The sequence below is a fragment of the Symphodus melops genome (assembly GCF_947650265.1).
Source record: "Symphodus melops genome assembly, chromosome: 6".
Lineage (NCBI taxonomy): Eukaryota > Metazoa > Chordata > Actinopteri > Labriformes > Labridae > Symphodus > Symphodus melops.
Window position 1 is genome coordinate 24,599,237 of NC_136696.1, and position 25,216 is coordinate 24,624,452.

General features: G+C 41.2%; 1 protein-coding gene across 1 annotated transcript in view; it reads left to right on the forward strand.

Moving 5' to 3' along the window:
- Positions 1 to 25,216, forward strand: part of LOC306825275 (unconventional myosin-IXAa-like) — a 124,949-nt gene that overhangs the window by 45,221 nt on the left and 54,512 nt on the right. The window contains exons 3-6 of the mRNA XM_079345908.1: positions 18,337 to 18,431; positions 19,128 to 19,190; positions 22,199 to 22,298; positions 23,791 to 23,844. Of these exons, the coding sequence (XP_079202034.1) occupies positions 18,337 to 18,431; positions 19,128 to 19,190; positions 22,199 to 22,298; positions 23,791 to 23,844 (312 nt within the window). The remainder of the gene's footprint in view (positions 1 to 18,336; positions 18,432 to 19,127; positions 19,191 to 22,198; positions 22,299 to 23,790; positions 23,845 to 25,216) is intronic.

A 25,216-nucleotide genomic window follows, 5' to 3' on the forward strand; every position in this document is an offset into this window, starting at 1 on the left:
TTTAATGTAGTTAGTTTAGGCTTTCATGCCTTTAATCAGGTCGGACTTTAAAACAAGGCAGTGAGAACCTTTGGATTAGACTGTTGATTTTCTGGTTTGGGCAGGTAAAGATAATCTGAGGCGAGATAATAAAATCTCCATAAGTCTGCAGATTAAAGAGATAATTCTCCAGAAATGAACCTGTCAACAGAATAGGAGCAGCAGGGCGGGGTTGGAGCTTAAAGAAGCCAATCCTGACTCCAAATAACCTCTTAGCAAACATCCGAGATGGAAAAAGAGACGGACAGTGGAAAAAGGAACAGGCCGCATGATGCACTCTCATTTCTGCTCGCTGCTGTAAAGTTGATTCAGCGTCACTTTGAAGTCAGAAACCTGGCCCAGTGTGTGTTTTGACCTTTTTGTTTTTTTTCCGTAAGGAGAAACTCGAACTTACCTGCTCTTTCTTCCATGTTCCAGAAGATTATCACAAATATGTGAATATAATACAAAAGAGAAAGTGGATTTGCTCTGCAGGTACACGGCGTACAACAAAGCAATGGGTGTCAAACTCACATTCGGTAGTGGGACTGTTTGTTCAAGTGAGACTGAAGAATTAGTTCTGTCAAATTCAATACAACCCAACGCAACTCAACTTCAACTTAGCAGCGATTGGTTTCACCTTTAAGGGGGCAGAAGAGAACAAGTGGATATACAGACTACGAGGGGATTTATTAAGGTTTTGATTTTCTTTGTATATTTAGTAAAATGCGCCATCCTGTTGAGTTGTTTGTTGAAAACTAAACCCCAGTTTTACTGTTTTATTATTAAAAAAAAAGAATGGGTTGCATGTGTCTGATGCTGAAGCACACTGCATGGATTCACCACCTCTGTGAATGTTGAAGGAAGAAGTAGGTCATTGGACTCTCGAATGAATACTTTCACTCTGTTTCACGGCCTCTCTATGTGCATGCATGTGCATGTACATGTATTTGCAGGAAAATGTAATCAACATGTTAGAACAGTAAAGAATAATGTGTCAAATTATAAACTCTCCGTCTGTAATGTAACAGCACTGATGTTACATCTGCTGTATCACTGCAGCCATTCGCTGTGTCTCTCCCCTGATACGCAGCCCTGCAGAGAGAAGATAAAAGCGCTCTGTTGCAGCGACCAGCCTCCCTGCCTTCATCTCCTCTCCGTCCCACCTACCCCCCCTCCACAGCACCGATGGCACATGGAGGGGGTGGGACAAAAAAAAAAAAAGCAAGGGGGAAGATGAGAGAGGAGGACGAGGGGAGGATGTGGGGGATGAGAGAAGAAGGATGAAATCGTCGCTTAAATAATACAGAGCGAGAGAGTCATTTTTCAAGCAGGCGGGCTCCCCCGTGTCCCAGTTTCTGCGGTTTAGTGAAATCGAGATGAAGCGGTTGTTGCCGACAGATTTGTCTCATCCTGAAAGCCATCTCCTCTCCAAAGTCTTCAGAAGTAAAGCAATGCAGCAGAAATGCACTTCTCCCAGCGTATTGACTCGAACCACCCCTTCAGCGACTTTGTAAACAAGCAGCATCAAGATGTGTGTCTGAGTGCCCTGAGAGCTCCGACTTCCGTAAAGACCCTTTTAAGGTGTTTAATAGGTCAGGTCTGCACCGTTTATTGCTTCCTCTCCACTTACAAAAAAAAACAACTACTCCTGCTTCATCTAAAGCTCTGCAGCTGTCTGTGGACCAGGATCAAGGAGGATGAGTGTCCTTTTAATGTCCCGTCATGCTCAGTGAGCAGGGTGTACAGGAACGTGCATGGCTGCCATTTAAGGTCATCTTAGAGCGTGTGAGGTTCAGCTGATGCTTACATTTATCCTCACACGTCCTTTCTCCACATTTTGAACCGTGACACTCACGTCTATATGATCTCAAGTGGACTGAACTGTGACATCAACAGCTGTGTTTGTTCAAAGTTTTCCGAGGCGAGGATAAGATGTGACAAAAAAAAAAAAAAAAGAGTTAATAGTTATTAGAGAAAGTGACTCTTTGTTTCCCTCTGAGACGAAATCGTCGTTTTGCGCTCGTGTAGATTGCGATGTGTAGAGAAGGAGGCACGGGCCTGTTCACACGCTCGAAAAATGCTCTTCAACATGCACCTTATCACATTCATGCCTGGTAACTGTGCAGAGATAGACATGGTTGATGAGATGCTGATATGACTGCTGCATCATCACAGTTTTTTAACAGCCGTGTGGATGAAGCTGAAGTTTCTCTAAACATTGATTGACAGTTGAAACAATTCAAACAAAAAAAAGATAGAATTGAAAAAAGACAAAATAGTCGTATTCAAAAAGGAGTAGGGTAACATGGGTTAACCTCGTGTTTGTTCTCTGCTCTGTGACTCAAAGTGTGTGTCTGCATTCGTCTTCTGGATTACATGCAGCGATCGCTCCAGTGGCCCGTTGAACTGTTCATGTCGCATTTTTGCGGCATCACTGGCTGCTGCCTGATGGTAAAAATAGATCGCGCCGCTTGTGTCGCAGAGTGAAGCATCGTCCGGGAGTCTGACACACGTCAGTTCAGAGGAGGAGGAGATAAGATAATAAAGCTTCAAAGTAGAGAGAGAGGAAGAAGTGAAGGCGGCCAAAAGAGGCAGAAAAAGAAAAGGAGGGACGGAGCGGCTTAATAAGAGGAAAACTTGAGAGGTGAAGATAGCAGAAGAAAGAATGAATGGTGGCTCAGTTTCCAGCTCGTTTTCAGACGGACAAAGAGTAAATGGAGCAATCTCGAAGTAGGACAGTGTCTCTCTTCTACTGCCCTCACCTCCATGCAATGCCCCCCCCCCCACCCCCCCTCCCGACAGGCAGAGATAAGGCGGGAGGAAATGCCATGCTCCTTTTTATTGAATTAGTTTGCCAAGTCCACTGTTTGTACAGAGCACTAATTGAACATCCTCTCGCTTCCTTCTCCTGGCACTTTGGTAACACAAAACCCCGTCCATGAGCGGAGAGATGAGACGGGACGATAAATCCACAAGAGCTGCCCTTTAACCTGCCGCTCTCTCAGTTCTAACCAGCGAGGTGACTCTCAGGTAAACCTGGACGTATTTATTTGTACTTGTGGATGATGTGAATTATGGTTTGGTCTCGAACATGGCCAAAGGTAGTGGGAACATTTGACCAACATATCTATGAATGTGACATGTTTTACTCCTTAATTTAAAAAGCATCTGAAGAGGGAGTCGGCTCCTCTCCAGAAACATTTGACCTAAATATGGAGCGCTGCAGGGCTTAAAGCTGCTGTGTCTCATGTCTAGTAAAATTGTCTTTGCAGCCACACGAGCTGCTTGGTTTTGTTATTTCTAACGTTCCTGGTGTCCACACTTCCTCGCCGCTGAGGTGGAGGTCGGAGCAGAGCGTGCATGAATGAGGACGCCGGTGGTTGTGGGGACGACACAGTCTGATGGTGGTCACTAGGCATTTTTTTTTATTTTTATAAAATCTATTCAAAAACGGGAACAATTGAAACTGGATGCGTTCTCGTCCATGATCAAAAACACCACGCCACACACTACCAACAAACATGTCTGTCTTTCACAGCAGACCTAAGATGTTGAGTCAGACATTAAACAATCTGATGCAACAGATTTCTTGCACAAGGAGCTTCAAAGTTATATATATTTTTTCATCCAGTCTGGGGTTGAAACCAGCAAACCAGCCATCCATGAACTGGATGGTTCCCATTAACGGAACATATTTTAACCACACCTGCAAGTACAAACTGTATGTTTGACCTTGAACCGAAAACTGAATTTATTATTTCCTTATCAGTCCTTTCTTAACCCACTTGGTGTTTCCCAGCCTGCTCCCTTATTTTAGAATGATCTTAAACATCAACTCCATGTTTTTTCTGGCTGCACATCAAGCTTGCTCTCCTCACTCAAACATATTAGTTCATGTCAGCAGCAGGCGGGGTGAGAAATGATTCTCAAAGAAATGGTATATGAAGAACATGGAGGCCCTACTAACTTCCTGTTAGATGCCCCAAACGTTCATCCAGCATCCATACGTGTCTTTTAAAACGAGCTCGGAGAGAAGAAGCTAATCGCTCTGCTGTTGGACGTCTGCAGACACAAATGAATGAAATTCAACCAGATATGCTGGAGTCATGTGATTTTGTGGTGAGAGCCTGATGTGAGCCCCTTGTTCTGGAAATGACGCTTCAGCCCACAGCCAAAGATAGAAAATGACTCTGCTCTTCTGTCTGCTGCAGAATTCTCTCCCTTTCATCATTTCTGACCTTTCAGACACAAACGTCCGCTCATGATTGATGAGCTACTCTCTGCCACTCTGTCTCTGTCTGCAGCAAACGCTCCTGCTGTGGCAGTTATGGTGCTTTTGCAAAAGTGCTTTATCATGTCGTGAATCATTTCACAGCGTTTTGTCCCTAAGTACCCTGCTAACACGTCCCTCTAAAAAACACTGCATTCAGTGAGACACCTTGTTGTGGACGTTTTTTTTTAAAGATGTCGCTTTTTAAGAGTATTTGTAAAACACAAACAAAGTCATGTGAGGAAAATTTCTTGACCTGACCTGAGAGACGGATCAAATTAATACCAATGGGATTTGTTTTGACAGATTTGAGGAGAACCAGGCCTTTTTAAATGGTTTGTCTTTATTGGTTAAACACGTTGGCGATCCTTCCATTGGACCAGAAGGTGTTTAAAAACAGTAATTCTTATTTTAACACGTTCTGTAGCGACGTCTGCAGTGCAAAGCTTTATGCTACCAGCACTTTGTCATCAAGCTAACAAGTATCATCAAGTACTCAATGATGTGGACAAAGTTTGGTAGTTTTCGATTGAATTACTTTGTTAGGTGCTGAAGGAAAGTAACAAGGTTTGAGTCAGGGTCATTATTTATTATTTGTTGAATAATTTAAGTCCACACTGCTGTTTTTTGTGCATGCCTGCTGTTTAATATTTATGCTCCTCTTACCTCATATCCATCCGACTACCATAAATATATGCTCCTTCCGTCTCATATCTAAGCTTCTACTATTAAACATCATGTTTCTAAACACAACTCACTTTCCCTTCACCATAATTGGCTGTGATTAATCGCGACATATTAACTCCTGTCCCGGAATATTTAAAACGGTTATGCAGCAGTTTTCATGAAAAGCTATCAATGCAATAATGTGTTACTTTAATTGGGCTTTCTTGATTGTAGTAGTTTTGTTTTCACAGTAATACACAGCAGCAGGCTCATGCTCTGTTTTAGCGCCGGGCTCAGCCCCGAGCTGTCCTGTGAAACAATCCTTCTTGTTGTTCTTTAAACGTCTAAAGTGCATGCAGTTCAATGTGACACATGAATTTTACATGTGACAAGTCTTCAGTTGTATATTTTATATTATAATGAGTAGTGCATGCAGACTGCACTGCTGACGAAGTAATAAAGAGGAGCAAGGAGCCGGCTGCAGCCTGTGGAGCTGAGTTAATGAAGTGAGTTTAAGAGTGGCGAGGCGGAGGAAAGAACCGATGAGAGGGAGGAAACGCCGCAGGTTGTAACCAGTGTTGGCTTCCCCTGCAAAAGCCCCCCAGTAAACAAAGCACTAGCACGAGCAAACAAGAAGCACACGGACAAGAAGTCTGAAGCATACTGCAGGGTTTCTCTTCATTGAATGCAGTGCAAAAAGTGCGTTTGTAAGCATGAGAACATTAAAATGTCTCAAGATGTTTTTCTTTTCTGTTGATGTAAACAAGTTCTTAAACTTTCTGTAAAATGACACGAAAACACATGAAATCATTTAGCCTATGAATGCAAACTCACGTGTTGTAATATTCTCCTTTTTACAAATGCACAGAGTCTCATACACACATGGAAACACAGGCATTAGTTTAACACATACACACACAAAGTCACGCCCTACACAACAACATCCAAACATGAACACACTGCAAAGACAAACACACACTTCAGACACTACAAACACACACGCTCCTCCCACCCAAATCCCTGAATTAATCATCTCTCACTGCTACAAACACCCACACACAACAACCACACACACATTAACGCACACTCTCTCTCTCTCACACACACACACACACACACACACACACACACACATAGAGGTCCAGCTCTCTCGAGGGATTAACACTTCAACACACTCAGTCGTGGGATTTTCCCACACAGCCTCACAGGCTGAGTTACATTTTCTGTCAGTCACACAGCGCTGCGTTACGGGCTCACCGCCAGCTACCAGCACACTCCCACAAACACTCGGGAATTGCCAAACACTGCAAAGCTGCGGTGCATTAGAGCGCTGGATCGAAGTGAAGGTGGTTTGGGGTCGATTAGTCGTCTCAATGTTTGTTGAAAGGTGTATATTTTTCTTTGGGGGCTGTTTTTTTTTTTTACAAGATGATTTGTTGCAGAGGTTGAAAAGCCGATTGCTAACAGCCAGGCAGAGGCACAAAAACATGAAGCTCGGGTATTTATGAAAGCCGGCTTGACTGATATAGACAATAGTAATTCACACATACACACACGTTCTGCTGCAAGTTGGTTTGATGCTGGTTTTGAAAAATAAAACTTATCACACAGACCTGTATCGGTGTGTCTCTCTGTAGGTTTGAATCCAGCTGTTTGAGCAGCAGTTTTTAATATTTGCACAAATAAAAGCCAGAAATAAAACAGCAAATAGTTGTCATGAATACCGTTATCAGCTTATTTACTGAAGAATAAGTCCAACATTTTTAAAAATGTGCTTCCTCGCACTGACTTAATAATTTATGTATGCTGTGAAGACCCTATTGGCTGCTAAACTAGGTAGCTACTTCCTGTATCCATTAGCTGCCTTTTCAACACACTGTCTCTGTATGGATGTGGACATGTGCCATGTGAGACATGGAAACCAAAATGTCTCTGTGACCTGCGCTGACATTTTGCACTGGTGACGTTATTTGGAGCCAAGACCTGAGCTGAAAGAATCGCTGAACAAAAAAACATCCATTAAAACTCACAGATAAAACAGCACAGATCCCTCGGAGGAGGCTGGGTGTATGGCCAACACTGAAGCAAGTCAGTTAAAGAAGCTGCAAAGTCTATGGCTTTATTAGGAGGGGGCTTTTTTTTTTCATCCATCTGTTAAACCAGTCGATGGTTCAGCATTACAGATAAATGTTTATCTCTACATGACGACGTCACACTCACCGTTTTGTATGTGTGCTGAGTTTCTTTCCAATTTGTCTTACAATTGTTGCAGGTTCATCCTGTTTATTCTGTGTCAGCGGCAGCCATCTTGCTTGTTTCAAAAATGTGCCAATGACACTACCTGTTTGGTTTTGATTGGTTCGACCTGAATAAGGCTTTAATCCATTTAAAGGGAAACCACAGCATCAACCAGAGTAACATCATAGCATTATTTTAGGATCTATGCTATATGTCTTAATATTAACCTAAATGGCTCCAGCTAAGTATCTAGCATACAGACAGTGACGTCTCTGAGTGTCAAACTATAGAAGAAGATCTATGCTAAATTCATTGAAGTTTCGAGCAAAACACATTTGTGTTAATCACTTGGCCTACGCTTCTGTAAATCTCGTTTGCAAATTGTGTGAATGAAAACGTCTCTCTCAACCTCTTCTTCCTGTTCTCGTCATTTTCCACCTCTGCATATTCCTTCTGTTCTCTTTTCCACCTTTTCGCTAACTTTGTTTGTCTTCTCTCCTCTACTTATTCCACCTCCACATGCCTCCCATATTTCTCTCTTCTTGTCCTCTCCTTTTTCCTCTCTCTTTCCCTCCCTTCTCCATCTCTCCACCACCTCGTCACTGGCGGTGGTAGAGGGCTTGTTGTCAGTCCTCTTGCTGTGGAAGGAGGCTTTTATTGGGCCTCTGTGTTCAGCTCTTCCTGAGGCCAATGGGATCCAGATGTGGCCCCGGCACTCCAGTGACAGCAACCATTTATGGAGAAAGAGAGAGAATGTGCTTCTGCTAATGTGTGTGCTTGGAGGGAGTGTGAGAAAGATGTGAGTTGTCTTCTTATCTCACTCCCTTCAACATGTGTGCAGATGTGTTTGTGGAAAAGCATAAAATACATTGAAGCATATGACGTACACAGAAAAACAGACAAGTTCACAAGTTTAAAATCAAAGTTACAAATGTAGACTTTTAGGGACCTTGTATCTGAGGACATGTTTGACATTCCTCATGTCTTCAAAGAGGCTGTTTGGGGTTTAAGTTGGTTTTATGGTTTCAAGAAATCAGGTTCAGCAGGGCGTCTTAATGCTCTGTGGTCTAGACGCATACAAATTCTCACATTTGGGACCTAAAGTACTTGCCACCCCTGTCTGCCTGTGTTTATTGGACAATAAAGACCGAAACAAAAAGTTAAAATCCAACTGAAACTTGAGACGTGCCATACTTTTCTGTCAGGAAATGAATGCTTTGATTTTGTTCAAACTTTTCCATTTAAAACTTTCAGTCAACATGCAAGTTCATGCATGTTTGTAATTACTAATATTAATGATGAACGTGACTGATTGACGGAATGAGGTTAAAGAGACGTAAATAAGAAGTTTGCATGTAACGTAATAGTTTTGCTCTCTTATAATCAATTTACAATGGACACTAACAGCTAAGCCTACGCAGTGAAAATAGCCTAAGTCAAATAACATTACCAACGGTAAAATCCTTCAGTCATGCTAATACCTCCCCTGGAGAAAACTGGAATGCATAACATTAGCAAACATTTTTTTTTCCTCTTTCCTTTTTTATGTCCCTGTATGTGTTTGTGGGGGTTTTTGTTGTTGAGCTGCTCTGCAGTGGTGTGTCCTTTCTTGTTTGTGTCAGTATGTGCGTGTATGTGTGTGAAAGGACTCGATGAAAGGATGACCCGGACAAGCCACAACAGACTAAGCTTAAGAGCTGCACATTCATGCCGGCACTTCCTGCATATGTACTGAAACATTGTTCCGCAGACTGCTATAAAGCTCCCTTTCGCCTTTTTATGGATGTTTCTGAAGTTACAGTATGCATAGAAACTATGCTGTCTTTGTCCTGTATGTTCTCTGTGGAAAGTGACGGTATTTCCCCCCGTAGCCAAGACACATTTCTACTTCTTTGTTTTCTACTGTTCTTTGTCTTATAAGCTTACATGGGGATTATTTGGTAATTTCCCATACTTTATATTTTTCTGATGTAATCCTAAACACTTCAATGTACTTTATTAATGCCTTTGGTGCAGAGTTTCTTACCATTGTAGAAATGCCCAGTTGTAGTGAAATCAAGTCACGTATAACCACATAGATTCAGAGAAGCCTTTTACATTTAACAGCCGTATCTGTTCGACTTCAATGCAGATCTTCACTCCAATGTCAACTGGTTTTTAAACCTCCTTGTGGTCAAATTGGACAATAAATACCGGGCTGTTTTACTCAACTAGATGATGACCAAGGTTTTTTCACGTTAAACACCATTCATTAGACTGTGACGTTGGCTGCATGCACTCACCACATGAAACAATCCTCCGTCTCAAGAGTGTGTCATCTAATAGCAAAACTATTAGCCAATAACTACACCCATGTGGAGAGCCATGTTGGTTCTTCAGAGAACTACAACCAAAGCAAGAGGACTCTGTAATAGATCAACATTAAATCAATAATTCTTTCTGTAAACAGTAGATTAGACATGAGAGATTAAACAAACCAGATATAATGTATTTATTGAAACAATAGATATTTTAAGTTAACTGTTTCTCCCTGTTTACAGGCTTTATTAAAAGCTGAGCTTCTGAACATTTTATGAAACAAGTAAAATCAGCATATTTTATAAATATCTAACCTTGGGCTTGAATTTGTTGAGTGCTGAAAACAACAGTTTTATTTGCATGTGAAGTGAGAAATTGTTACATTTGAAAGAGAGATTTGACTATGTGAAACTATCGATGTGGCTCGTAAACAACAGGAGACAATACATGGAAATCATTACATGTAAAGTGACTGTACTGAATGTTCAGGAGGTTTATGAGGTACATGTTAGAAGGTAACATTCACACAGGAAATAAGGTAATGGTCTTTTACAAAAGCCTGGAGGAAGGTGGGAAGTGCTTGATGAGCCTACGCACTCAATGTGTGCGTGCGTGCGTGCGTGCGTGTGTGTGTGTGTGTGTGTGTGTGTACTTTTACAACTGTCTTAATGGGCTCCTTCGTTTGATACGTTTGAAGCGAGGACCTTTTTGTAAAAAGAGGACATTTCGGTCAGTTCAAAGGCTCGGTTCGTTTTGATGTTTCAGACTGCTTCAAGTTCAGAATGAGGATTATGTAAAGGTTGGGGTGAAGAGGTGAGGGATCTGTTAAGCCGCCACATTATAAAAAGTACAAACATATGCTCAGGCCAATATAAGTTGAATATTTTCTTGAATTCTTGCATATTTTCAGCCAGTATCAAATTCTTTTTTTCTGCGTCATCCACGCTAACTCACTTCCTCTCTACACATGCTTGCTGTTACAAAGAGGCCCCTTCAGTATGACCTGTCACGTTACGTAACTACTCTCCTCCTCTGTCCTCACCCCCTATTCTCCTTCCCTTTATTTTCCTTTTTATTCCTAGAAATGAGGGCTTGTCTCGTGTCTGAAGTAAAGCCAGGAAAACAAACAGAGAAAGAGAGGAGAGAGAAAAGGAGAGGAGAGACAAAGAAGGTAGACGGAGAAAAAGGTTGAACAAAGAAGAACACATTTAAAAAACAGTCAAGGTGTTTGAGTTCCCAGATTGAATCCCTCACGTTGCCTTGGTTATTGTGCCTGTGTGTGTGTGTGTGTGTGTGTGTGTGTGTGTGTGTGTGTGTGTGTGTGTGTGTGTGTGTGTGTGTGTGTGTGTGTGTGTGTGTGTGTGTGTGAGGAATCCTCATTTTATGTGACAATCTGTTGATACAAATGCAGTTTTGTTCAGATTGTTCACATTTCCTACCATTTCTACATCTAGCTGAACATGGTAAGCAGGCCTGTGGTAATCTTCTCTTAGTGGAGTTCTTTGTGATCTATACTTGAGAACCACATTACGTCTTCACAACTTATTTTATTTTTCTTACTAGCGGACCTCCTAACAGGAGAAATAACACTCAGTGCACACATACAACGGCATCAATTTGATCTTTGACAACTTGTTATGGGCGTTTTTTTTGTTTTTTTTCTTATTCACATTTAATTAACTGAATGTAAACATGACAGAAATATGAATCAATCATTTCACAAATTGTCAAAAGCCTTCGAGCCTTACCAAAGCGGGCAGTTGCCGGTGACAGAGGAATAATGAACCTTTCTTCATCGCTCTTTATGCAGCAAATGGAGCATTAAAACCTCCGTTTACTGAATGACTCAACCTCCCAGCTGCCTGTGACAAACACCCGTTCATCCATAATGAAGGCTTTTGAACGTCCAGATGCACCTGATAAAGATTTACAAACACAGTGTGGAACCGGTCTCAGCTTAAAGGATGAGACTGAATTGAGCTGAACACACACACACACACACACACACACACACACACACACACACACACACACACACAAAACTGTTGTTTGTCCCGTCTTCAAAATGTTACAGCCAGCACAGCGCTGCACAAGCACCTGCTCTCCTCTCCTGCACGAGTGTTTGTTTTTAAGCCTGACCGCACACCTAGAGGACGAGCTGGTGCTGAAGCCGCTCCAAACCACACACACACGCACGCACGCACACACACACACACACACACACACACACACACACACACACACACACACACACACACACTGCAAGGCTGCACCTGCTAGTGGAGGAATGCAGTATGATGTCATCTCGCAGAAAGCTCCTCTCAATGTAAAGATAGTAAAGCCTAAAAAAACCTCCCACAGCCTTTGACATCATTCTGAAAGGTTATTTTCGAGGCATGTCTGCAGCTCCAGGTGCTGATGTTTAAAAAGCAGCAAAGAGGGAAAAAGAGGTGGTTTAATCAATTACATCTGTCTTATATCTGTTTCTTTCAATTTTTGCCTTGGATTAAAAAAAAAACTAGGAACATTTAAACGTTAGTTTTCTAGAGATGGCTGCTGTCTGAACTCGCCCACTTTCATCTTGTTTCAAAAGGATAATGTAAAGAACTTGCTCATGTATTACATTAGTATTAGAACAGTGTGAAACATCCTTCAATAACTCTGTACTCTTTCATGTAACTGTCGTTGTCTCTCTTACCCTGAAAACCCCGCTGTGACTGTCTCCTTCTGTATTTCATCACACTGTATGCTTCCAGGGCACAAAAACACTAAAAAGCAGACGTCTGCTCTAATTAGCAGCTCGAGGAGAAAAACTAAGCAGTTCAACTGTTGAACACGTCTCTCATTAGACGCCAGGGCAAGGAACACGCTGAAACCACCCCCACATTTCTCACTGAACAAATGAGAAATGTTCGAATGTTTTTTGTAGTGAAAACTCTTTATCAACCCTGACGGTCATGGGAAATATTTCTGTTTCTTGTATTGCTATTTTAGCCATGATTAAGCTGTCAGAATCACAGTTTGACATGTATCTCGGTTCATGCATGTTGCGTGTAACGTGCCGGCTTCTCCTGTCATGTAGCTGTTTAATGAGGCTGAAAATGGGGTTGGTGTGATGTTGAGCCTGTGTCTTAGTGACGGCATGCACTGCATCTGCTACAAAAACCTTTTTCAGTAAGTTGTTCCTTCAAAGAAGATGTGTGTATTAGTAATCTTGACTGACACACTGACTGCATGCAGGTTGTGTAGTTTTGCTGCTGCTGTCTGGATCCCCGCAGGCTCAATGCAAAGCGCCGCTTCCTGGTCTGGTTTCGTCACAGTAAATTGGGAAATGGAGGTTGAGCCCTTCTGCCCACCTGCTGGTTTTAAAGCAGAATTTACACGCAGCACAAAGGACCTGCTGTTTGGGACTGAACTGTCCAATCACAATACTGTCTCTGCACAAAGTAAAAAAAGTTTGTTTCTATATGCCAGCCCTGTGACTGTCGAACAGTCAATCACAGGCCATCTCGCTCAATGGCGACTGGGATCGGGCATATAAAGCAGTTTATATGTACTGTATCTATATGTTCAAATTGCTGTCACATTTTTTTTCCTACTACCTAGAGCTGCAAAATTAATTAAAAGCTTGTCAAAAATGTTTAAATCACAACTTAAATTCTGGTCTTTTTTTTAAGAAAGAGAAAGGTCGGATTCTCCTTTTTTTCAAGAGTTTTTTCAAAAGTGAATATTTCCTACTTTCCTCTTCTATGACAGTGACTTTTTTAAATGGTTAATTGTGGGCATTGATTTGGAAACACATTTTTGCAGACCTCATCAAGTAATAAAAAAAGGTGTAGAGATAATAATAATGATGGTTCGATGAAGCCGTACTTTTCATTGACTTAAGTGGTTACAATAGAAACTGGCAGAAATCATTAAAGGTTCAGCAACTTTCTTTCATGTCAGTTTTGGTTGTATCACATTTTATAAGGATATATTCAGTAATTAAATGTGAAATAATCTAATATTTCTGAACCTGGTAGAATTAACACAAAGGATACCAGAGGTTTTTTATCAAAATGTCAGCCTTAAAAAATGTCTCTGTATAGTATGACTAATTCAGCAGTCTAACAAAAACAATCCCCACATGAAGGTTTGTTTGTCTCTTTTTTATACTTTTTATATCCTTGAGGGTTGTTCATCTCACCTATATCATCACATCTTCTCCCTCTGACCTGAATGTTCTCACAAAATACTGAAAGAAAAAAAAAAAAAAAAACGTTCCAAAAAATCCTGCTGACAAAAGCAGTCACCATCACCCGGACATGAGCGCACTGCATCCAGCATCAATAATCAATAACCAGCATGCATGCCATGCAACACAGAAACTAGCTAATGGAAACTATAGCCCAGAGGTGACTTTAGCAGGTCTACACTTGTTTTCTACAAACTAGGTCACCAAATGGTTTTTGAGAGTGTTTAGGGAAACACTGCAGCTTCACTGGGGAACAAGAAGAAGAGAGGAAATGACAAAAAATAGAATAAAGCGTTTATTAGCTCAGGATGTGAGCTGATCTACTTTGGGAACAGTCCTGACATGCTAATTAAAAGACTTGTTCTCATTTGTTCCCCTTCCTCTCACAACTTAAAACGGTAATTCCTGTTCTGAATTAACAGCATCAACGCTTGCTTCCTCTAAGGCCGAAGAGCAAAGCCTTTCTGCAGCGGTGCAGGAAACAACTCGCTAACGAAATGTGACAGCGTGGAACAGCCCACGGGCGCTAACGCAGAGCACAGCCATAAGCATACATTAGCATACTCTCAGTATGGAGCCAAAGTTAGCATTCGGACTTAAAGATAACCACACACACAGTCACAGCAGGATTAAGCCTCAGGGTCAGCACATTTGCGTCAACATTAAATGTAGCATATGGTTGGCTAAGCGCTGTATCTTTGATTTGCTCAAATGGAGTGTTGAGCTGTTTCTCACACTCTTAAGTTTGTTATTTCTGGACTCCATATGGCACTACAGGTTACTCAGTGAAAGCTGGGGTTAATTCAGTTTGTATTGAATCAAGTTTAATTTCAAATTGAAATGACAATACGGCCTTTTCAAGTCTCTGGGAACAGCACGTGTCCAGTTTGTACTCGTTGTTCTGGGATGTTTCCTCAAGGCTACATGTTCTCTTTAGAGGGAACAAACATGAGGTCACAGTTTGTGATGCTTCTTCATGCCTGTTATTGATTTAGACTAAGATCAAACCAGATACAAGTATTGTGTGGAAAAAAAGTTAATGTTTAGTAATAGAAGAAAAAGATTTGTGCAAGATTGGGTAAATAACACGTCACCATTAATGTGTTGCCAGTCCTTTCTTAACATGTACGTATATGTGTGAAATACATGTCTATGTGAAATCAGTTTCTTGAATTTAACAGACTTTTAAAATACTCTAAAACAAATTTGGACCGAACCCCTGACTACATAATTTGCCATAATTTCTTCCAAACCCCTGTGCTGCACAACAACTTCAGGCAATGAACATCTGCTGCTGCACACCGTGGAAAAATACAAATTGGGCAAAAATATGACACTTGTTACTTTTTGAATTTGACCCTGTTTTACACACAGCCAACAATTATCTGCACGTAACCTACTCCGCTTGTCCGTCTGTATATGTTGGCACATGGCTGTTGCATGGGAAATAAAATAAATTACAAAAGGTGTGTTTTGTAATCTTTGTTGTCCAAGATTAATTGTACAAAAAAAGTGTTTTTTCTCCCACATTGCCTCATTTTGTTGGGTTCAGCCAGACCTTTCCTGCACAGGTGGAGCGCAAATCAAAGTGTGTGGCTAGCTCTTGGTTCTGTCAAGAACCCAACAACAATTTAGATATTTGAACCTTATAAGCACAGTATGTAAAATCTGCTGCCAGGGGGCTCGCAATCAAAACAATCACAATGATGTCGAGGCTGGCAGGGAATCATGGGAGTTTAACTTTTGACCCCTATTTTCATAGTTTCACATTTTTCTGGGACTGTGCAAGGCTGTGAGATTTCGTCTACAGTTGATTTAGTCATGAGAGTGGTGACTAGAAATACGAGGGATGATGAAACATATGTATTTATTTTTTAGCTTTATTTTTAGAGCTTTGTGTCTATATTAGGAGAAGACGATGGATAGAGTTGGAAAGTGGGAAGGGAGACGGAGAGAGACAGGGAATGACGTGGGAAAGCAGACTCAAACCCAGGCTGCCCGCTTCGAGGACTGCAGCCTCTGTTCATGCTGCACGCAAACTACCGTCGTCCCTCATGGATTCTTACACTTTTCTATTCAGCACCAAGAAAAGTGTTTCTTTTCAATAAACATTTTCTTCCAGTTTTCTCGTTTTCCGTTCAACTTTCTTATCGCTACGTCATACATGCACACACACACACACACACACACGCACACACACACACACGCACACAGACAGACACTGAGTAATCACCCATCACAGTGTGTGTTTTCCTGCGCTGAGGTCTCAGCAGGCATTGACCATGAGGCAGAGTTCAGCACTAAATCATCCTGACACTGGTGCCCTGCTCATGAATCTCTTTCATACAGACACACAACCTGCACACAGCATGCATCCACACATGACAAACATGCAAACTGTGCATACACTCTCCTGAACATGCAGTTTATATACATTCATTCTCTGTCTTCCCTCCGTGTGGCTCCTCTCAGCAGCACTTTGATTGTCAGTGATGGTTTCCATTAGAGCCGGCCTCATTTCAGTCAATCATTTCAGGCAGTGGATTTCTCTCTTGTAATAAAAAACATAAAGACAGAACTGGAAACATTTTGCCACAGATGGAGGCTCTTCGATCTAGAAATGATTGTGGATGAAAGCTCTGTCATTATCATGTAAATTGCAGTTATGATTTACATTTTGGATTGATGGCATGGAAGTTGATTTCTCTTGTCTCCAGGCCAAAACCCCGATAGGAAACTTGTCGGCTTAAAAGGCACAATCAAGTGAGGGAAAGGTAGAGGACACGACGGAGGCGGACAAACAAGAAAGAGAGATGTCGGTCGTATTTGTTGTTTTGTTTCTCTCTTCCTGCGGCTGCTGGGCTGTGATTGGCCGTTAGAATGTGTGTCAGCTCGGCAGCATTGGGGGGAGTTCTTTCTTTGAATGAATCATCACACAGATCAAAGCTTGATTCAGGAGCAGGATTTTACTTTTATTAACCGTGTTATTCCGGAGATGTAGTATCCAGCCAGCAGCCACAATCAATTATCTGACGCCCACGTCTCTCTCTCTCTCTGTCTTCTCCCCTCCCTCCTCCTTGTCCCCCTTCCCTGCTGGTTTTATTTAGTTACTCCTAAATAAAGATTGCATCAGCCTCTTATTTAGCTCCTGAGTCTTGACTGCTAAGAGGCTGAAATCTGAAAATAATTCTCCTCCAGAGCTTTTTTTTTATGCTCCCTTTTGTCCTTCATCATCCGTTCTATTTCCTCTCTTCCCCTTCTACTTCCTGTGTGTAGCTTTTTAATTTCTTTCAGTCTCCTTTTATAACATCATTTCTCATTTGTTTTTTTTAATCTTGTATCCTGTCCTCATTTCCTTTCATCTCCTCTTTTCCTTCACCCCTTCCTTTTTCCTTCAATCATCTGCTTCCCTTCTTTCCTCTCCTTGATCCCTATTTTATCTCATCTAACCTTTTTCATCTTTTTCAACATCTTTATTACACGTCTTTTTATTTAATTCTCTCTACTACATTTTCTTTCTTCTATTCTAGTCTTGTCTCTTTTATCCTAGTTCTTCTCTTCTCTTCTCTTCTCTTCTCTTCTCTTCTCTTCTCTTCTCTTCTCTTCTCTTCTCTTCTCTTCTCTTCTCTTCTCTTCTCTTCTCTTCTCTTCTCTTCTCTTCTCTTCTCTTCTCTTCTCTTCTCTTCTCTTCTCTTCTCTCTTTCCTCAACATGCTTTGGCTTTTTTCCTACTTCCCTCTTGTTTTGTTTTTTTCCCTCTCCTTGTCTTCTCTCCTCTCTTCTCCTTCCTTTGCTGTTTCCTTCCATCTCCAAAGCTCCTTGCCTCCTCTCCTCGTCATCCGTCCTTGTGTCCTCTTCCTTTTTCTTCTCCTCTCCCCTTCTTATTGTTTTTTCTTACTTGTTGTCCTTCCTATCCTTTTCCTTCTTTCCCACCCCTCCCCTCCTCTCCTCGCCTCGAACTAACCAGCTCCTGTGGGCCCATCAGCCTCCTAATGAGAACCTGAGTGAATCCTCCAGGGGCCTCTAATGATAAAGTCCCTGAGTGTGTTAGCGTGTGTGTTGGTGTTTGCCTGCAGACATCATGAGTGTGTGTGTGCGTGTTTTTTTTTCTTACTAAGCCTTAGGACGTCAGTTACAGCTCTGTGATTGGTGACTTTTTTCTCTTCTCATGATGGCATGTAAATTACATTCATTTTTGATATATTTTTAATACTTTATTTTTCTCTGTTGTGCTGTTTACTTCTATTTTTATAGTCACTTAAATGCACTAAAACAATGAGACAAATTCCTCGTTTTATGAGTTCACCTTTTTGGCTTTCAACCCTGATTCAGTTTGTGATCCTGCTTCAGTTTCTATCCTTAAATTCTGTTCATAAGGATGTAAGGACCAGGATGTAAACCCGTAAAGCTTTTTCTGTTTGCTCTTTTTTGATGCTTTTGAACACAGCATTTGCGAGAACGATTTAATGATGTTGTCTGTTTTTTCCCCCCACTGATTTAACTCTGTATATAAAGAAAACTAAACACACTCTGTACCTGTCGGCTGTCACCTGTCCGTCTACAAGATTCATTGACCTTAAACATGACACTCTGGTTTCTCTCCTCAGGCCTTTGGGAACGCTAAAACCGCCCACAACAACAACTCCAGCCGCTTCGGAAAGTTCATCCAGGTCAACTACCAGGAGAGTGGCACCGTCAGGGGGTGAGACACACACACACACACACACACACACACACACACACACACACACACCCCAGCAATAAATCACTTCACATTCCGAAATCTGAGTGCTTTCGTTGAATGACTTGTAAATATATATAGCGATTAATGAAGTCGTCACTTTTGTTATGGTTGAATGAATTAGTAAAAATGCTTTAAGTATCCCTCCGTTCGTTCATCACATCATAGAGATAATTCTGTGTGTCAGTGGAAATTAAAGGCACGTTCGTGAGCAATGAAGACATTTATTTCATTTAACCCTGATTGTAAATTAATGACATCTATTCACAGCTCGTATTTCCTCCTGTGAGAATCAGAATGAATACATGATCATGAGACATTTACTTTGACATGTTATTAAACATTTAATTAATTTGATAACTTGGTCTCTTTATATCGTTAAATTACACAAGTCAGATGAGCACTATGTACTGTGTACACGTTGTGTGACTTCTTCTCAGGTCACATCAATCAATCCACCAGTCTTTATTTGAACGGCACCAATCCATAACAAATGTTATCTGAAGACACTTCCACATCCTAATGTGTATAAAGTTACTCATAAATATTGAGTTTGAGAATATTGAGTTGTAACTAAAGTTATTATTGTTCACAGCTTGTTCTTATGTTTCCTGTCGTTCATTAACTCTTTCGATGTGTTTGTGTGTTTATCCATAGAGCGTATGTGGAGAAGTACCTGCTGGAGAAATCCCGCCTGGTGTATCAGGAGCACAATGAGAGGTGAGAGCAGAAACATGTACTGCATGGGTTTGTCTGTTTAACAGGCCTAATTGTATTATATGATGTACAATTCATTTAGCAGACACTTGTATTCTTTTTGTCTTTGAGCTTAGTGGAAATGACCCACTGAGGCTGGGTGAACCTGTGTGATATGACTTTACGTGAGTCGTATTGGTGTGAAGGTTTTTTATGTTTTATGTCACTTGAGCTTCAGCCAAAGCTGCATTATTGTCATAATATAACTTTTTGAAATTTTGAATGAAGACCGAGCTACTGCTGTCATTAATGCCCTGCAGCTTTATAATAAAAACAAACTGCCCAAAAAAAGAAATTAAAAATATAATACCATGTGCAGCAAACCCATGCACCATTTAGTATTTTCACATTTTATTCTGTTGCAATGATTTCCTTTTCATAGTTCACACAGTAGCTGATTGGTACCAGAGAGAGAGACTTAGGTTATCTGTCATGACATGACATATCCATATTCTTACTTCTTGAACAGATAAGATGTCAAATCCATATCTCTGCACTGACCGGCTTCTCGGTCTGAGACACTTAATACTAAAATAACCTTCATTTCCTCTGCATGCTGGGGAAATATCAGGTGTCCTTCTGAAAGAAGCCTCTGCTGAGTGACCACTGCTGACGATCAGGTTCCACTTTGATGCACACAGGATGTGATTCTGTCTCTTATTGGTCATAAAACAGCAAAATGATTTGAGAGATAAGTGTAGCAGCTTCACCGCCAATTCTCACTTCTTGCTTCATGTTCACACATATGTCAACACTGTTACTCATCTCAAACACATTGAACACACACACTCATGCACACACACACACACGCACACACACACACTCATGCACACACATGACCAAATGCTTCCTGCAGGTATTTCCACCTGCTCCAACATCTCTAAAATCATCTTTTCCCCCCATCAGACAGCACTCACTCTGCCGACAGGTAGATATAAAATCACTGACCCCACCAGTGTAAAGGAGCAGTGAGTGAAGAAAAAACAAAACAATATAAAACCATCCACGGGTCATCTAATCCCTTTAACCCTGAATGGCCCAGAGGTTTCTATTTCACCCTGCTGACAGGCCCTGGCGGCCATATTGATAGCGTGTAAACTGAAGACAGGACCTCCCAGCCGGCTCGAAGCTGCAGCAGAGAGGAGAACGCAGGCTGATGATAAACTGCAAAATACCTTAAATCTTAAAGCACGCCTCGTGACAGGTTGCCTCTGAACGACCCTGGAGTAAGAATAAGAAAACACCAGGAGTGAAGAAGCTGAGATTTGTACAGAGAGGCTGTCTGGTTCTATGACTCAGGACGTTGATGGGGTTGGTGACGGTCGATGTGAGGGGCTGCACTCAGCAACCTCGGATCAGTCTGAGAATATCAAATGTACGGGATTAGCTTGAAGCTTTTGTTGCTGTTGGTTATTCAAGATATGTATTATTTCATGGTTAGAAATGCAATCAGAATTTGTAATGTTTTTACAAAATCACCTCAAGACGATTAAATATAACTTTTGTTTTTGTAACTGGGTAATGACCATAGAATAAATGTTACCATGAAGTTTATCACGTCTTCACTCGGTAAGAGGCTACTAATAGTTCAATACCACACCTACATTATGGCCTCTGTTACAGTACCAAAGATCAAGTTAATTTAATCAAATCAAAGTTGAAACTCATATCAGAAGATTCACTCCAACAAAAACAGTATTCAGCAGCAAACATAAGCTACTTACAGGCAGGATTAATGGTATTTACATATTATGTCATGTAAAGAGTACCGTAAATTCCGGACTATAAGCCGCTACTTTTTTCTCACACTTCGAGCACTGCGGCTTCTACTCCGGTGCGGCTAATGCATGGATTTTTTATGGGGGACAATGAGCTTCTGCCGCAAAAACATTTGACTTCGTCACGTCGGATCTTAATATCAGTCATTTTGCGCTTCATGCACGCACCCTCATGATGGAAAACACACGGAGAAATACATATGATGTAGCTTTCAAGTTAAAGGCGATCGACCTGGCTGTCAAAGAAGCTAACAGAGCTGCTGCACGTTAAGATGACACTGACAGCGACAACAGAGACTGAGGAAGTGAGTAATGAAGTCATTCTGAGGCAGTGAATGGATGGACTTTTTCTTGTGAAATATATTACGGTCATCTTTTTCATCAGCCGTGTTACAGACACCGTCGGCTAGGCTTCGTATTGTAACGGTTCATGTTGTAAAGTCAGTAGTTGATAATGTGTTCATAATTCCGATTATGTGGAGAGTCAGTGAATGCACCAGCGAGAACGTGTCGAGTGGCTGTATGAGAGAACGCTGGGGGAGAGAGTTGGATTGTTACGGCAAGTTATGTGTGTTGCTCTCTGCTGTAAACGGCGTGGTCACGGCCGACAGTGATCGGGTTATTAAAAATTATTATTTGAACGCTCTCGTCGTCCTTTAACGTCCGTACGGACGCTACAGTATTTGCGGATGTTACCGGTAGCCTACGTCTGTGTAAATAGCTCTTGTTATAGCGTGGACACCTGCGGCTTATAATCAAGTGCGGCTTATATATGTACAAATACATTTATTTACTTATTTTTAGCCGGTGCGGCTTATATCCAGGTGCGCTCAATAGTACAGAATTTACGGTAGTAAAAAAGAGGTCAAGTACAATGAGACATTTGGTAGTACTACATCATAAGTTTGTTAATTATGTGCATCACAATGAAAAAAGCCCTTCCTGTTCTTTTGTAGCTGTTAAAAGTGGTGATTCTTAAGACAACATGAAAAACAATCTTTAAGAACACATGTTGATGGTGGGAGACATTTGTTTGTAACGTAGATGTTGCAAGTGATTTTTTATTTTTTTTTCCCTCTCTGCACTTTACACCAAAGTTTCCTCTCCAGGTGTTGTTTTTGTGCCTCAGAGATGGAAAGTCTGAACGTCCCATGTGATCAAGTGATCAATATGTTCCTGTGTGTGTTTCTGTAGGAACTATCATGTGTTTTACTACCTGTTGGCCGGAGCCAGTGAAGACGAGAGGAAGTCCTTCCACCTGCTTAAACCTGAGGAATACCACTACCTCAACCAGGTCCGCACGCACACACACACACACACACACACACACACACACACACACACACACACACACACATACACGCATACACACACACACACACACACACACACACACACACACATTTGTGAAAACCACAAAGTGTAAACCATTAGTGCTACATAAAAAAACTGTGTTTTAAAAAAAAAAGAGTTGTTGTGTGAAGACCAGCGTGACATTTCTACTTCACTGAGCTGCAAACAATTCAAAGTAAATATGTAATGCAAATAACCATTTCTCTCTCCACAAAGTCAAGACAGCTAAGGCTTCCTGTGGAGAGAGTGATGGAGACTCTGAAGATGATGGAAAAATCTCGGAGAGTCTCCGTTTGGATCGTGTGTGTGTGTGTGTGTGTGTGTGTTGGCGTGTTGGCGTGTTGGCAGCAGATGTGTGCGGTTCCCGCTGCTGTACGATGGGGGGGGCAACAGAATTTGTAATTTTTTTTGGTTTCCCCAAAAAAGTAACAGTTTTTTCCCCCTTCCCATCCCCTATAAAGCCCTGTTTCCATGGCAACAGCAACACAGTAGTAAATCTGCCGCTGGCTCGCTCTTGTGCGAAGGGTGCCGACAGTCGTGTGTGTTTTAGTACACACACACACACACACACACACACACACACACACACACACACACACACACACAGACACACACACAGACACACACACACAGTGTCATCGTCTCTCAGTTTTTATTTTCCCTGTTTGTCTTTCTTTGTGTCTGTCTGCTGTCTGTTTCTCAAAAGTGGGACATGACTCACTCAGTCTTGTTATCCAAACCGTTCCTGTCAAATCTTTACTTTTTGTCACATTGTAGAAAAAATGTGTCATTGTAAACATGTTTATTTTGTTACAAACCTACAAATAGTTGGATGTGATTTTTTTTTTTTTTTTAAATGTCTCTTTATTTATTCATTCAGGTATCATAACATACAATAATCATTAAGGAAGCAATTCTTTCTTGATGTGAACTTACAAACACACACACACACGCACACAGAGACACAAAACATACTAAAACACAACAACAACAACAACAACAACAACAACAACAACAACAAGGATAATGATAGGTTGTGATAGGTTTCCCCCCTTCCTTCCTACAAAGTACTCGTACTTTGAGAGCCTCAATTACGCATTAATACTTTTAACAGAGTAGAAAATTACAACGCTGGTTTTGTGTTTGGTATCAAAGAAGTTCAGTTATGTCACTCCTCCTGACTTCCTGAAGTTTTTTACCAAATGTTTAAGCGTGTGGGCTTTTTCTGAAATCTAATCCATCTGACTCCTCTCGCTCCTCCGGATGACGTCACACACTGTGTTCAGTTATTGCAGCTCTGGGGATGTGAGCGTCTGCTTGTGTATACGTGTGAAGATTATGTAATGTTTTCCTCACATATTTCACCGCATGTGTCCTCCTCCTGCGTCTGTTATTGTGTGTAATTCATTCTTCTTAACCCGCTCTGCTTCCAGATGACAAAGAAATCGCACAAACTGCACTGGGACAATTACTATGAGAGCGATCTGGTCAGTATCTCGTGGACGACGCCTTGTTTGTGTGCGTTTGTGCTCATGGGTGTGTCGTGGTGCTCTGGGTTTTTGGTGCTGTAGTTTTGGTCTTGTCTCCTCGCTGTCCACACACGCCTGCTTTCACTGAACCATGGCGGTGGCCTGAGCTGACCTCAGCTGGCCGTGCTCCACACACTGCTTCTAAAATGTTTTAAAGGGATACCTTATCATCTAATGACTTTCATTTGATATGATGAAGATAAACATGTTCTCTTAAAGTAGGGCTCAGGGATTTTGGTATCCAGTTTAAAGCTTTCAAATCAACTCAGGGGAAAACTTAAAGTAAGTTCAGACGAGTTTTTAATGAAATGAGACATCACATTTCTCCTCATGAAGGTATCCCTTTAATATTCCTTCTTTGGCTTTGGGTGCTTTGCTGTCTTAAGTTGCGTGACGCTGTCAAACATGGAACGTGCCATCTTTAAAGGGAAGGTTCAGGATTTTACTGTCACTCTTTATTTATTTATTTATTTTAAAGACAATTTCAACCAAAATCTTAAAAAGTATTTCTGGAGGAAATTACCAACCCTGCCTTTAAAGTTAATCAAGATCAGAGTAAATTTAGCGGCACACCAAGATTGTTCAGATTAAATCCAAACGGATACAAAACATTGGAGCCCATTAATCTGATCTTAAGCTCTCTGTTCCTGCTCTCGCAGCTCAACAGATGAGGAGCACCGTGGTGCACAGGTCCCCCACCCATCCTCAGATTTAATGTCATGTTTACATCAACACGTCTGTTTGTAATAAAGGCTGCATGAGTGGGAATGAGAAACATAGAGGCTTATCTCACTGAGCGAAAAAACCATGCCATGCTTAGAATTGAATTGAATTTGTTTATTTAACTGGCACAATGCCATTTGATGTAGTTTGAATACAGAGCATGAAACTGATGCTGCACAGAGAATTTAGAGCTATTGCTCATTTCCAACTCTCGTCCATGGTGTTGCCTTTGTAAGATCATCATATCCATGTTCTAACATTGGAAAATTATCTATAACTATAAATTATTTTTCTGCTGGATAAATAAAAAGTTGACTTAAAGGTATTATGGAAAAAAATAAACATGTTCTTATTGTGCGAACACAGGATTATAGCTGTCACAGCTGAAAGTGGAATATTTCCCGGAGCTGGTGATTGTGTTGTTGAAGAAAGAAAAGGATCAGATTTCATACAGAAAAACTTCGACCCTGAATATTGAACTGGGTCCAAATATAGAAAATCATATGTAACAAAACTTTCAAACTTAACAGTGAAAATGAAATTAGTTAGTGTTTTGTTAAATTAACTCAAGCCTTCTCTATCCACCAGTCCTCCCATGAAGAGCAGT